The 15985-nt window shown below is 44.2% G+C and overlaps 1 protein-coding gene across 3 annotated transcripts in view; it reads right to left on the bottom strand.

Moving 5' to 3' along the window:
- Positions 1-15985, bottom strand: part of CPPED1 (calcineurin like phosphoesterase domain containing 1) — a 234398-nt gene that overhangs the window by 195607 nt on the left and 22806 nt on the right. For all 3 annotated transcript variants that reach the window (XM_060284208.2, XM_060284207.2, XM_030883992.3), the window contains exon 2: positions 14586-14804. In XM_060284208.2, coding sequence (XP_060140191.1) covers positions 14586-14804 — 219 coding nt within the window. The remainder of the gene's footprint in view (positions 1-14585; positions 14805-15985) is intronic.

Here is a 15985-nt window from a genome sequence, read left to right as displayed (position 1 = left end):
AGCAGGGCTATAGGGGGACTGGGCAGGACTGGGCAGGAGTTGGGTGCGGAGGGAAAGATGGCTCAAGGGACTTCCCTGGTGGTCCAGTGGTGTCCAGTGGTTAAGACTCCGCACTCCCAATGCAGGGGGCCCAGGTTCGATCCCTGGTCAGAGAACTAGATCCCACACTCCTTAACGAAAAGAGCCCACACACCACAACTAAAGATTCCACATGCCACAACGAAGACCAGGAACAGCCAAGTAAGTAAATTATTATTTTTTTTTAAAGAAGAATGAATTCAAAAAGGTCACATCCTTATGACTGAGGGAACAATGAGAAGGAAGCTCTAAGAAGAGAGTAGGTTCGGTTTTCACATGATGACACTGAGGGGGAGAAGCACAGAGCAGAATCTGCCCCAGGGTGGTAACTGGGCAGCACTAGAAGAAGGTGCCGTGGAAGCTTCCATCAGTCAGGTTCTTTGTTGCACACAACTGACTCTGGCTAGTCTGAATAGAGAAGCAATTTATAAAGGATATCAGGTAGCTGGGAGTCTTACAGAGAGCTGGAAAACCAGGTCTCGAGGCTAAGAAGGCAGCACCTCCAATCACATTCAAAAATGCTTCCAGGAAAAAAAAAAAAAAAAATGCTTCCAGGGAGAAGCGCTGGCCTGGGCACAGACGCTCCCAGGCTGCCCACTGACACAGTTGATGGTGATGCTGGATGTGAATAATGCTGGGACCCCGCCCACTGCTGCCCCCTGAAGGTAGACGCAGCTGCCAACCCCTTCACCGGGACAGATCCTGCCCCCTCTGTGTCAACAGCTGAAGATTCAAAATCTGCTTCAGGGGGGTCTGGGTGGTTGGGACGGGGTCACAAGCCTGAGTCCTAGCTGCACGGGAGGCTGGAAAGAGCAACAGGGCACCTGGCTTCAGTCACAGCAGGTGGTTTCTGCCTCCCTCCAAGACACACACCGGAGGGAAAGTGCGGTTCAAAGTAGTGGAAGGTCAAGACAAAGGACAAATGTCCATTGCAAGTGCCTTGTTCTGTCTTTTCTAAATAACTGATGGTTAAATTTGCCTTTCACAGGTAGAAACATTTTCTATGTTTCGGAATGAACAGAGTTTAAGATGGCAATGCTAAGATTTGGGACCTGATGGCAACGTTCATCTTCAGAGGAGTCTGGGGGCTGCTGTAATGATATGGTCTGTTTTTCTGCTGTTGGGGGCCCAGTGGCCCCGGGGCAGCAGACCTGGTCACTGAGAATAACAAAACTGTGTTCTGCTCAGAAGTGTTGCGAAGCTCCCACAGCATGTGCCAGTGTTTGGAGATCCCTGGATTAGGGACTCTGGGGACTACTTTTAATTTACCGACAAGGAGAATTTTAAAATGTGACATCTTTGAGTACCGCTGCCCTGGTCTATTAAACAAAGAGGAGCAATTCTCATGGCAGCATCGTCTTAGTAACCTAAAGCTGATAGTGCTGCGGTGGCCCAGGGCCGGCAGGATGGCCTCAACTGCGACTAAGCAGCACTTGTTTCCACTCACAGAAACACGGGCACAGAGCTGCATCTGGAATATGGAGACGGACCATCTTAGATTTTGTAGTTTTGGCTCCAAAAGCACAGCTAGGGCCGTCATCAGATTCCCCCAAGGAGGGAACACTTGTCCTCCCCCTCCAGCACCTCTCTCCCTAGTTTCATGCGGCCTTGGCCTGTTGGTGGGCAGCAGATAAGGAACTCACTCTAGGACGGGTGTAACTCCTTGAGGGTCCAGTAAAGGGAGTCTAGGCTCAGAGTTACTGAATGGACCTCAGCGCCAGCATCACCTCCCCAGCAGGCGGAGCTGGGCAAGCTGTCTGACCTGACAGTTTGCTCATCTGGAAAAAGGGATAAAAGCACTATTCTTTCATCATAATACAGCTACCTTAGTGGCTCTGCACTACCACGAGCCCTACTCTTTAGAGTACACGCCCTTCCCAATTGCTGGTGGCCACTGAGTTGACCTAACGATAAGGAAGGAATCAAGGAAGACTGTTTTTTGAAGTGATTACATAAGAAATAATAGGCGGCTACAGATACTCAACTAAACTTAGTAAACTTGCTCTTTATTTCCCAAAAGTTTGGGTTTTATTTTCAGACAAAAATATTCTTAATAAAAACTGTGGGGCTTCCCTGGTGGCGCAGTGGTTGAGACTCTGCCTGCCAATGCAGGGGACACGGGTTCGTGTCCTGGGCCGGGAAGATCCCACATGCCGCGGAGCGGCTGGGCCTGTGAGCCATCGCTGCTGAGCCTGCGCGTCCAGAGCCTGTGCTCTGCAACGGGAGAGGCTACAACAGTGAGAGGACTGCGTACCGCAACAACAACAAAAAAACTGTGAAAAAATGAAGAGTTAAGAATCTTATAAAAAAAAATAGGCTCTCAGCTATTTGAGATGGCAAACTGGGGTTTGCCTGAAGGTAGGGAGACGGCCCACTCCCCATCGTCTCCCTTCTACCTAGTGACCAGGGTAGGGATATTATTTAGTAATGGAATAAAAATTTTAAAATATAGGGACTTCCCTGGCGGTCCAGTAAGATCCCACAAGCCACGGGTCACAGTCAAAAAATAAAAATTAAAATATATTAGTTGAGGATTTCCCTGGAGGTGCAGTGGTTAAGAATCGCCTGCCAATGCAGGGGACACGGGCTGGAGCCCTGGTCCAGGAAGATTCCACATGCCACGGAGCAACTAAGCCCGTGTACCACAACTACTGAGCTTGCGCTCTAGAGCCCGCGAGCCACAACTACTGAGCCCACGTGCCACAACTACTGAAGCCCACGCACCTAGAGCCCATGCTCCACAACAAGAGAAGCCACCGCAATGAGAAGTCGGTGCACCACAACGAAGAGTAGCCCCCGCTCGCTGCAGCTAGGGAAAGCCCGCGCACAGCAACGAAAACCCGATGCAGCCAAAAATAAATAAATAAATAAAATATATTAGTTGACCGTATATTAGGACAAAGGCCTAATTTCCACTTTCCTTAATATTAACATTTGGTTCAACAGTCTATTTCTAAGAATTCATCTCACAGAATAACAACAAAAAGTAAAAGTAGGTAAATGAAATGCAATCTATCCCTACAATTATTCAGACATAAAAGAGGAATGAAGTACTGACACCTGCTACAATACAGATGAACCCTGAAAACATCATGCTCAATGAAAGAAGCCAGTCACAAAGGATCCCATATTATATGATTCCACTTACACAAAATGTCTAGAACAGGCAAATCCATAAACACAAAACGTAGATTAGTGGTTGCCTAGGGCTGGGGATGAGGATGGGGTGGAGGGGTATGGAGAGGAGTGGTTAATAGTATGAAACAAGGCTTCTTTTTGGGTTGATGAAAATGTTCTAAAATTGATGGTGGTGTTGTCTGCACAATGCTGTGAATAAACAAAAAGCCACTGAATTACACATCTTAGATGGGTGAATTACATGATATGGGAATTAGATCTCAATAATGCTTTTACTAAAAACAAAAACAAAACCTAACTAGTGGAAGTAATTGTAGTTACTGGACGGTATTAAACGCCAGACAGTGTTCTGAGCACTTTAAGCTTTATGAGAAGCCTACCAAGCAGTATCATCATTATCTGCATTTTACAGATAAGGAAACTCAGCTCCTGAGAGAGAAGGTAAATTGCCCAAGGTTACCCAGTTAGTAAACAAGGGACCCAGGATGTGAATCTGAGCAAGCTGACTTCAGAGCCACATCCTTAACAGCTGCTTGTGCATACAGAGGTGCACTGGTCACCGCAGAACACAGGGCACAACATAAATGCCCCCCAGTCAGGGGCAGTTCAAACACAGGCTGGTATCTTGTCCACTGAAAAGAGTGACGCATGTCTATACCTCCTGCTATAGAAAGACAATAGAAATGACATAAACAGATGCTGTGTCTTTTTTTCTTCCATTTGTACTTTTTACAAAACACTCTGCATGCAAGTGTACATAAGCTTGACAATTTTCTGCCATTTTTCATGAAAAATTAATAACCATGGGTTTCCTCTAAGAAGTAGGTCAGTGGTGGCTGGAACGCTGACTTTTATCTTCCTGAATACCTTTTAGTACTGTTTGATTCGATTTGATTTTTTGAACGATGAGCAGGGCAGGGGCTACGTAATATTACTCCGGTTTCAAGGCAGCCTTCGCTAACCCACCGATCAGGGCTGCATCCTGCATCTGCTCACAGCGCCACGCACCACGCCTGGAATCACTCACTAAGGCTACTGCTTTATTTCATTTATAGAGATTTTTGCTTCCCTCCTCTCTCCCTAACTGGAAGCTTCCTGAGGACAGGCACTGGGCTTGTTTCTTGCTAAGCAGTGTCAGGCACATAAGCAGACCCTCCACATTTATTTGCTATTATTGACCAGACAAACAAATGAGTAAATGAATTAGGGTCGAATTACCTAACTCCAACTGCCAATAGTCAAGGGCACGAGCAGCGATGATGGAACAGGTGGACATCTGGCTGGAAAACACTAGGGCTAGGGACACAGTGGCACAAGCAGCCTTGAGCAGAACTTAAGAAAATGATTTACTCCTTCAATTGAAAACATTTACTTTCATCTAGTCCCAGAGAATTTATGGAGCCATAATCCTTTCCATCTCAAATCCTTTCCATTATCTTTTCCTAATTAATTGAGGCATGTAACTTCATTTGATCTAAATCTTTGCAAGCATAAACGTTACTCACGTGGTGATTCGGCAGCACATAGCTAGCAGATCAAGTTTAATCTGGTTCTACTGGTTTTTAAATTATACATGATATTAAACAAGATTCATTTAACTTTGCATCTAACAGCTACAACTTATTACACTAGCTGCTCCCAGACATTTATAGCAAATCACTGTTGAATCTGTACAGTGAACTAACTTAGGATACAATTAATAAAATAAACTGCTTGACATTATAGGAGCTTTTGGTATGATATAAAATTTAATATTTTTTGGGAAAAAAAAGATTAAGGAAAGTATATTATCCAAGCGAAATTTCTAAAGCTGCCACCTTACAGGTCAATACAAAATCTCTTCACAAGAATATTTATGGATTATGACAGCAGTATTTCACCCAAATAATACATAAAGAAAGGAATAATACATTTTTTATACAACCCAAATAACATACATTGAAAAGAATCTACCATGGTTTTCCAATAAACTGTTTAGGAACTGAAGGGAGTGATACATAATTCCAGACATGCAGGTGAGTGTCTAAATTATGGAAGTTACAAAATAGGCATCCTCAGCAGTTTTGGCCTGAAATATGCTCCCTTTTCTAACCTCTCATTATTTTTTTCATTTCACATTCTGATCACTTGACCAATTAACTGGTAATTGAACTCCTTTGGGATCCTGCTTCTTTTTCCTATTTCATTTAGTTGCAGATAATAGGCCCATTAAGGAAGTGAAATGTCCCAATTCCAGAAAACGAGTATTCAGAGCAAAAACAACGAAAGGAAAGATGTAACTATTCCAATCAGCTAAGCACAAGCTAGAAAGACGCTGGTTTTGTCTACACTGTATTGGTTTGCCAGGGACTCTGCAAGCTTCTGTAGCATCCCTCTGCCGCCTCCAGGAAACCCCCCAGGATGTGGGGGGGGGGTGGAAGTGAGCTCCCTAGCTGTTCTGCTCAGTGGCCTGCGCCACTCAGAGGGCTGGCCGGGGTCGCGGAGCAGACTGCCACAGGTTCTTTGCCTAATGGCCTCTACAATCATGGTCTGCTACAAAGCGAAGAAACGGGGATCCAACCTGAGAGAGGTTGTCAGTCCCTAGAACAGGGATGGAAATGCCAATATGACAGCTGTTAGGCTTAGACAATAATGAGCCAGGAAACAGAGGGCTCTAGGAGAAATTTCTTCAAGACGCTGAAACTGATAGAATGCCTAATAGTTTTAAATGTACTCACAGGAGAGACTTCTCTGGTGGCGCAGTGGTTAACAATCCGCCTACCAATGCAGGGGACAGGTGTTCGAGCCCTGGTCTGGGAAGATCCCACATGCCGCGGAGCAACTAAGCCTGTGCGCCACAATTACTGAGCCTGCGCTCTAGAGCCCGTGAGCCACAACTACTGAGCCCATGTGCCTAGAGCCCGTGCTCCCCAACAATAGAAGCTACTGCAATGAGAAGCCCGCGCACCGCAACGAAGAGTAGACCCGGCTCACCACTAGAGAAAGCCCGCGCGCAGCAACGAAGTCCCAACGCAGCCAAAAATAAATAAATAAAGTAAATAAATTTACAAAAGACAATTGTTAACTAGCTCCTGTTACTCAGCTCATTTCTTTTCAGGGAATAATCAGAGGTCCACATTTTCCTAGCTACAATTAAGAAGCGTTTTAGCCTTTAATTCAAGGTAGAGTTTCTGCCATTGAGTTTATACTGTGGGCAATTATAATATCCATACATTGACTATGAAGAGAAAGCTCTGACTAGTCAAACAAGAGTATATCCACATGTGCACATGGATAAGGGCTCTTAACCTGGAGTCCACGGGGATCTGTGAACCTAGATGGGGAAAAAGCCTACATTTTCACTGACCTATAACTGACATTTAGCATTTCCCTCTACTATGAAGTTAGGCAGAAAGCCACAGAGGTATTCACGCTCCTGTGATTCTGTCCACCAACAGAAATCACGAGGATTTTTCATATTCCATTCCAGTTGTTGCAATACCTCACAACGCTGCTTAAGCTCAAGCACCACTTTGAAAATACAGTAGTTATTAGCCTTGCTGTTAGACTGTATTATATAACAATAGATCAACAAAGAGGCATGCATTTTACTCTATCAAATAAATTTTAAAATATTTTGATGACTATATTTCAATATAATTGGTTTCTGAGAAACCCCATGCATTTTATTTTATGCATTTAGAAACATTATTATGAGAGGTGGTCCAGAGGCTTCAGCAAGCTGCCACAGGGGTCTGGGCACAGAACAAGCTGAGATGCCCAGCAGCGGGCACAGGGCCTCTGCCATGAGGCCACGTGGCAGATGCTGGCGGGGGCAGGAGGGCGATCACCGCTCCCAGCAGTGCTGCTTCAGACCACACACATCAGAAACAGTGGCATGGACATATATACACTACCAAATGTAAAACAGATAGCTAGTGGGAAGCAGCCGCATAGCACAGGGAGATCAGCTCGGTGCTTTGTGACCACCTAGAGGGGTGGGATAGGGAGGGTGGGAGGGAGATGCAAGAGGGAGGAGATATGGGGATATATGTATACGTATAGCTGATTCACTTTGTTATAAAGCAGAAACTAACACACCATTGTAAAGCAATTATACTCCAATAAAGATGTTAAAAAAAAAAGTCACAAGAAAAATTTGTAACTATGTATTGTGACAGATGGTAACTAGACTTACTGTGATCCTTTCACAGTATATACAAATATTGAATCACTATGTTATACACCTGAAACTAATATAATGTTGTATGTCAACTGTATCTCAATAAAAAATCCTCTCTCCATGAACAACAAGAACAAAAAAGAAACAACTCTGCAAGTACCGCTCAGTTCCCTAATTAGTAATATCAGGTAAATTAGTTCAAACCACTTTCAATCAGCCCCAGCAGAAGGGAGGCATTGATTGTTCCTGATCGCCTGGATGCTTCAACAGCGCTTATACTGCATGTGAAGGAGCCCGGAAGCCCGGGGCTGGCTGATTGCTCCGGGTCACCACGGCTCAACATTCGGCCCGCACACAACCTGCTGGAAGAGCTGAAGACAGCAGCCCGGCCCAGTCCAGGGCCTGGTGATATTTCAACCAAGGCGGGTCACTTTCTTGCACCCACAGAACCCCCCTTTAATGTTTCTGTATGTTAAGCTGTGTGGTAAATTGTCTTTAAATCATGGCATTTCTTGGAGCCTGGAATATGCACTTAAAAATAACAATGCAAGGCTAATTATACAGCCAAGGAATTGAACATGAGTTAACTGAGCTTCTTTTAAAAACAACAACAACAACAGGAACAGATGCTGTTAATAGGGACAAAAGGGTTTCCGTTCAGTGGAAACTTTCTGAGTACCTAGGGTGTGGTGGGCAGTGCAGGCAGAGATGCTGCTGCACAGCAGAGATGGTACAGAAGGAAAGTGCAGCCAGTCCCTGAGAGGGGTCCTCCTGGGAACTGCAGAGCGAACCGCCTGGTGTTCACTCCCTCCAAGTGCTAGAGCAGGTCCCGAACCAGCCAACCCATTTTGACTTCAAGCCTAAAGAAAAGCTGACCTGAGTACACAAGAAGAACCTCTGCTAGCGGTACTGTTTAGATTCTCACTCCTAGTGATGGTGAGGAGAGAGGACTAATCAATTAGGAGATTCCAACCCACGGAACTCACCGCAGTTATTAAAAGCCTGACATAAACCTCTGTGTATCAGCGTAAAAGCGTTTTCCAGATGGATGCAAGGGGAAAAAGCGAGGCACAGAACAGCGTGCGCAGAATGATGACATTTATGTAAGACCAGGTTGCTCACCAACACACATACTTTTAACTATGGTGACCCCAAGGGATGGACCTGGTTGGGGGTTACAGTTTATTCTAGATACAGATTTTAAATCTTTACAAAGAGAACGTATTCACATATTACTCGTATAATTTAAAAAGCTAATAAAATAACAAAACAGATCCATAGCTACACGAGTTTGAATCCTACAAAAGATAAGAATGACAAAAAATAATACTTTCATGTTTCCATGCATCCCTATTCCTTATTTCTAGGTCAAGCACAGGTTTTGATCTGTTCTATTCACTTATGTAGCACAGGCATCTGGAACAGTGCCTGGCTCAGAGTAAGCACTCAACAGAGATTTGTTAAATAAATGAATTGATTACTCATCTAATCCAGAAATTTGTACTGGGGGCCTACCATGTGCCAGCTACTTGCTAAGGACCCCGGGAAACATAACAGTGATTCACTTGACCTGCATTCACTCACACCGTTCACATGCCCACAGTGCTGGACGCTTGATGTAAACACACACCAACACAGATACACACACTCGCTGCCCTTTAGGAACTTAGAATTCAGCTTGGGGGAAGGTGAATCATAGAGGCTGGAGGGCAGACATAAGGCCTTTTCCTGGCCACAGCCTTAATCCTGGCTTTGGTTTTCAAAAGTGTGCCTCTGAGGCTTTGCTTATCATAGTCTGTCTTGTACCAGAATTACGTTCACATGTTTGTGCCTGCCCAGCTGGGGAAAAATAAACACCAACCTTCCTGGATTGTGTGAACACAGAAGGACAAATGGCTTATTCTCTGCCTGAAGCCCAGCGTACCAAAGCATTCCATCTTGCTTTATTTCCCAATTCTACCCATTCATCATAGAATTAGAAATCTAAGTGGGGAAGAGCCTGATGGCCATTTAGCCAGGGCTACTCTTATCTGGACCTTGGCCTAGCCCTTCACATCTAATTTAAGGTGAGGGGCTACCAAACTAGATGAAATAGAACCTTTCAGCTCTCGCTTGGGTCTTGCAGGAAAACCACAACTCAGCAGTTCTGCTTTACATTCCCAGAGCGTCTCCCATCCTAAACACCATGCCACTAATCCCCTTAATCTCCAGCCTTTTGCGGCCATATCTGCAGAAGCCCAGTCCTTCTCTACCCTGAAGTGAAGATTTTTCCACCTAAGTGGATTGATTAGTCTGCACTTATCTGTAGCAAACATCACCTTTGTGTACATACCCTCTCTTTCAATTTGTCCGAATGATTTCTGAACGCAACTCCATTTTCATATTCAGTCACTTTGGTCCCAACAGGAATGGTCCCCAAAATTCAAATATAAGATGCCTGGGAACATTTTTAACTTTGAAACTAAAATGTGGCCACGGTGCAATGGGTGTACACAAGTGAACTTGGGGATGTGACATTAAATGGGAAGGAAGGAAGAGCCTTCTGCTTCTGGTGATGAAAGGTTTCTTCATCTATAAATTCCAAATGGTCAACACTGCAGATTCATGTGTTCTTATCCAAAATGCTTTGGGCCAGATCTGGTTTGAAATCTGGAGTTTTTCAAACTTAAAAACAGCAATACCAGGCAGAGGGCACGTATTAAATAATGCCTCCAGCTGGGTCTCAGGCACCACCCCATCATGGAACACGGTAATATTTCACTAGCAAAATATATGAATGTTCTAAGTAGGATAAATAGAGACTATAAATAGCTTCATGTCAGTTCAGGTCAGTTTTGTTGCCAACTGAGTTAGTTCCAAACTTAAGCAAAAAACGTTTAGGTGTTCAGAGCTTTGTGAACTTTGGAATGGCAGATAAGGGATCATGCACACAGAGAGGACCCAAAGAACCAGCGCTAGCCCTCCTGACCTTTCTGCATAAAGATACTTTTAAAGCGTATAGGTGTGGCTGCTTTCCTGAATATTTCTGTCAGGTTCTGTTTGGGAAGCCCTGCATAGCAGAGGTCATTCGGCTTTAGTTATTCAAACTGTTGTTTAGAAAGCAAAATAAAAACCTACAAACTTAAAGCATTTCCCTTTGAAGCTGAGCACCATTATCTTTAAGAGCTAAAGTGAATTTTCACAAACCACTTGCACACACACAAAATGGTACGTAGTACACAGAGAAGCCAAACACCCAGGCACTGTGCATATCAGTCTATTAAATGCTTCTCAGACTTAATTGCCCATAAGATTCATCTGCGGATCTTGCTGAGATGCTGATTATGTCTCATTAGGTCTGGGTGGGGCAGAAATCCTACACTTCAAACAAGCTCCTGGATACAGCTCTGAGGACCAGCCTTTGAGTAGCAAGGCTGCAGCAGAAGTGCATTAAGTTTGGAAACAGACGAACCTGAGTAAGATCCTGACTCCACCACTTACAAGCTAAGTGACCCTGGGAAAATGGAAATAACAATGACACTTTTTCAAGCCCATAATGAGTGAGCTAGCAGCACAGTTCCTGGCACATAACAGACCCCGAATTCATCCTTTGCCAATCTGTGGTTGGCTGAATAATGGTCCCCCAAAGACGTCCACATACCAGTCCCCCAAATCTATGAATACGTTACCTTACAAGGCAAAAGGGAATTTGCAGATGTGATAAAGTTAAGGATTTTGAGATGAAGAGATTATCCTGGGCTATCTGAACAGGCCAACATGATCACAAGGGTGTTGATAAGAGGCAAGCAGGAGGATAGGAGTAAGAGAATATGAGAGGGTGAATCAAAGGTCAGTGAGGCGAGAAGATGCTATGTTGCTGGCTTTGAAGACAGAGGAAGGGGCCTTGACCCAGGACATGTGCACAGCCTCTAGAAGCTGGAACCTCCCAGAAAGGATGCAGCCCCGCACACCCATTTTATACTCTGTCCTCCAGAACCATAAGAGAATAAATGTGTTGTTTTAGACCACTAAGTCTATAGTAATTGTTTACAGCAGCCATGGGAAACTAATACACCACCTATTGAAATAATGCTAACGCAGGCTTGCCTCACTTTACATAACAGAGGACTTCCTGGGGCTGAATCAACTGAAACATCATGTAACAGCTGCCCCAGTGGAGGTCAGTAAACAAAGAACTCTTCAAGGAGACTTTGTATCAAGGGAAGAATTCCTCCCGCTTTATCTGTTTTGTTTGGTTATAGCCCTTGCTACCAAACAGGGACAGACACACCAACCCATTCCAAAGGCTAAAGGGACTCTCCTGCTCTCTAACTGTATCATCACATTCCAGCCTCTCATGTAATTGTCGAAACCTAATAAGGCTCCTGGGGACAGCATCAGTGGGTCGATGCCTCAACATCAGGAGGACTGAAGAAAGTCATCCTGGGCTCAAGAGTGAAGGATTAAAAATCAATGGTCTCAGTATTTGTACAAGTCTTCATTTGCTACTTATAATGTGGTTTATCCCACAGAGACGCTTTATAAAATAAGAAAATACCAAGATAACCCAAAAGACGCCTGCAGAATGAAAACTGCATATGTTTCAAAACTAAATGGGCCTTGTCCTGCATTTCTCAGGCTTCTTCCTGCAGGCCTTGGCACCAACGGCACCCCTTAACCATCCTGGGTTTTACACTTCCCTTACCAGACTCTAAGCTCCGTGGAAGGGCTGGTCTCTCATTTCTAACTATCGTATCCACAGCATCTGGAACTGACACTTAGTTTGCACACCATAAATGTTTGTAGATGAACGAATATTATGATGGATATTTATAATAGAAAAGCATATTCGGACTTTCATTAACAAAAGCATTACTTGTAAAGTTCTTTTTCTCCAATTTGAACTTAAAACTACTTGGCCCAAGATATTATTTATGGTGGAATTAAAAGTATGCTCTCCGATTTTATCTGCCTATTAATATATGCATTTGATAATTAACAATGTGCTAAGCAGTCAAAGCAAATAATTACTTTTCTAATGTCTGCCCCTGCATATGAGCTAAATGAGGGGGAAGCCACTAATTGCATATTAAAAAATGCAATTAAATGCAAAAAAAAAAGGTAACTAGATTCAAAATGTTTTGTTTAAACCTAAGACCACAATATTCAAAACAGTTACAATCCTTTCACTGGGTCAGTTACAATCCCACAAAACAGTCCAAATCTTCAGAATTCTGTTCAGGTCACAATGAATATAAAACAAGTTCTCAAAAGTTTGCTAGTTCACATTTTCGAGGTCTTCTGACCAACTGGTAGGGCTGATCATAAAAACTCTATCTTTTAATTTACTTATGTTCAGTACACTTTATTTAAGAAGCAGTGTAATCACATGGAATGCTTTTATTTTAAACCTTATTTTGAAATATGACTGAATACATTACCATAATTCAGAACAAGTCAGTAAACATCTACAAGAACATGTTATATAATTCTAGTGAGTCTCATAATATTCTATTTTCAAAGGAAAAAAAAAGAAAAACACTGGACAGAAAAGCAGTAAATTTGGAATCTGAGGGTTCTCCCTGCTGGCCATACTCCCTAGACTTCAAGGAGAGCCATTCTGAGCAGCCCCTTCTCCATCCTCACACGTTCACTCTGGGATTGTTCTAGATAGGTAGGTTACCAGACAAGTGAGTCCTGGAGGGGAGGAATTAACGTACCCAGGCTTCCTGCAGAGTGCCTTGGCTTCTAAAGACATTAGAAATCATAGCAGGACTCAAGAGTCTTGGTTTACAAGGTAACGTTAGCCAAAAACAAACACCCATAGCAGCTAGAGTGTTTTCCGCAGTGGTCTTTGGGTCATCTCTGTCCACTAAGCAGAGACCAAGACACAGACAAGAGTGGTCTTGGGTGCCTGCTCTGCCTCCCAGATGGGCAGGGGCGGTTTCCACTTTCTTATACTTGCTCACTGGGCTTTATCTTTGCCTGGGAGAGAAGGATATCAAAGGAAAGGGGAATAAATAAAGAAAGCGAGTTCTAAAAAGGACCTGTTATGTTCCCGTTCCTACTATCTCACTTTTCTTCAGGGCAACCATCCTGTTCTTCTGACCACTTGGCTGCAGGGGAGCTGACCCCACACCCCGGCTTCATGGGGCTATGTGAGCTGGATGGGTGCTGGTCTGTAACTCTGATTGGACCACTAAGAATAAGGCACTTTCAGGGGCTTCCCTGGTGGCGCAGTGGTTAAGAATCCGCCTGCCAATGCAGGAGACACGGGTTCGAGCCCTGGTCTGGGAAGATCTCACATGCCGCAGAGCAACTAAGCCCGTGGGCCACAGCTACTGAGCCTACACTCTAGAGCCCGCGAGCCACTACTACTGAGCCCGTGTGCCACAACTACTGAAGCCCGTGTGCCTGGAGCCCATGCTCCGCAACAAGAGAAGCCACCACAATGAAAAGCCTGCACACTGCAATGAAGAGTAGCCCCCACTCGCCACAACTAGAGAAAGCCCGTGCACAGCAACAAAGACCCAATGCAGCCAAAAATAAATTAATTATTTTTTAAAAAAAGAATAAGGCACTTTCTTTCTGTTGTGGTTTCAGTAAGAAGGACATAAACCTAAAGCTCCCTGGAGCCACTACCTGGAAAGAGCCTGCATGAGAATAAATTCAACCCAGAGGAAAGCAAGGCTGAGCGAGGAAGAGACCAAGCCCTGACAGCAACCTCTGAGCCCCTGGATCCGGCTGTACCCGAAGCCCAAATCTGCCCTTGGACTTTACAGTCCCATAGGGTAACACAAACTTTAAAAAAAAATTAATCTAGTTCAAGTTAGATTGTCATTTGAAACTGAAAAAGCACTAACAAATACAGGAGAAATAAAAGCACAAGAAGAAGGGAAACGAAAGGAGAAGATTACGTTTATGGATATGGGATCTGAAAGTAGTTCAAGTTTGCCCCCTGGAAATGAAGAAAGGTGACACATAGGAAACTGTTCCATTTTTCATAGTAAGCTCAGACCATGAGAACTGTAGCTCTGCCTAATTACTGTGATTAATCTTGCCAAATTCTAAAAATAAAATGAGCGTGTATTTTCTGATGTTTGATGATACTGCAACCGTCGTGACGAGAAAGAATGAGCCGTTACTGAATAGAGTCGTCTTTTAAGACAAATGATTTTTTTCTGGCTGTGGGGAGAAGACAAGGTCACAATGACGACCCCAGTCTTACCGGGCATGGCATGGACGAGGTCCCCGCACAGAACAAAGAACTTGGGCTTGGGGCTCAGCTTGTTGATAGCCTGGACGGCCTGCTCAGTCAGACGGATCTCCTGCTTCCACTCGTCGCCGCCGCTGTCACAGTCCCCAGTGGACCAGGCCTTCATCAGTCCGAACTGTGGGTCTGCACCTTGGATGAAGTAGAACGGGCCTTTCCATTCCCTTTCCTTTTCTTTAATTAAAAAAAAAAAAAAAAAGAATGAATGAAAGGAAGGAAGGGAGGGAGGAAGGAAGAAATATTATAAAATCTGTCAGGGAAAGCACCCAGGTTACCCTGCGAGTGGATACAATATTTTTCTTAAATTAAGTAGGTCATTTTAATAAGCTGCTGTTCAAACACACCATTTTCCTGTCATCAGCCAGAGGATTTTGATTTATACTAATTATGCCTGGACCTGGTGATTCCCAAAGGCCAGGGAAAAACCACATGGGCCGTTAACAGCTATGCAACCAAGCTGTCTGTCTAAAAGCCAGATGGCCAAAATGGAGCACAGAGGCACCACGGCACGCTATATAGAGGCTATTAATGTTCAATAGTTTTTTAATTAGAATTAAAAATACCCCAAATTGAAAGCTGTCAGAAGTATTATGTTTAAACGACGAGGTGAAGTGCTTTCAAATCGTTTACGCCAGGCTTAATGGCACAATTTGCACTGTTTCAGGGGATGTGACAGAAAAACTTGGAGCTCAGAAGCTCCGGCTATCTGGTGGGAAAGGCGGGGCCAGAAATGAAATCTTAATATGGAAAAAACAAATGATGCTAACATTTCCAAGGCAGCATGATGTGGGCACAGGTGAGGTGTGAGGCTGCAGGGGAGGGCTGGGGGGACGAGACTCTTTAATTCTTTATGTCCTTGGAAAGCACTTAGGTCACCTGAAGGTAAACTGTCAGGCTGCTCTTCCTATTGGTTCTGCCAAAGCTTCAAGGGCCACAGGTCTCCACCCTGATCTGCCCAAAACACTGCCACCAGTGTCTGCACTTACAGAGCTGGAATGCCCATCAGTGGGTGCGTGGGTTTCAAACTTTTCTTTGGCCACAGAATCCTTTCTTCAAACAAAACCACAAGTGGCTGACCAGTGTTGAAAACACGTAGCCTCCTCTGCCTGAGTGGGTTCTGGGGACAGAGCAGTCTGAACACACCCACTCATCAGCCCAGATTTTATCCTCAGCCCAGAGAGGTGACGTGACTTGCCTCATGGACACCAGCCATCAGCTGCAGGGACAAAATTAACTACCCCACAACCTTGAGACTGTTTTCTTTAACAAATGCAAGTATTTTGCAGGTGAGCTGAATAAATGGCATTTCCTTTGGAAGTCATGAAGATACTAGAATTTCCCAAAAGCTCCTTGAA

Source organism: Globicephala melas, chromosome 15 (assembly GCF_963455315.2).
Source record: "Globicephala melas chromosome 15, mGloMel1.2, whole genome shotgun sequence".
Lineage (NCBI taxonomy): Eukaryota > Metazoa > Chordata > Mammalia > Artiodactyla > Delphinidae > Globicephala > Globicephala melas.
This window is presented reverse-complemented; position numbering and strand designations above follow the sequence as displayed.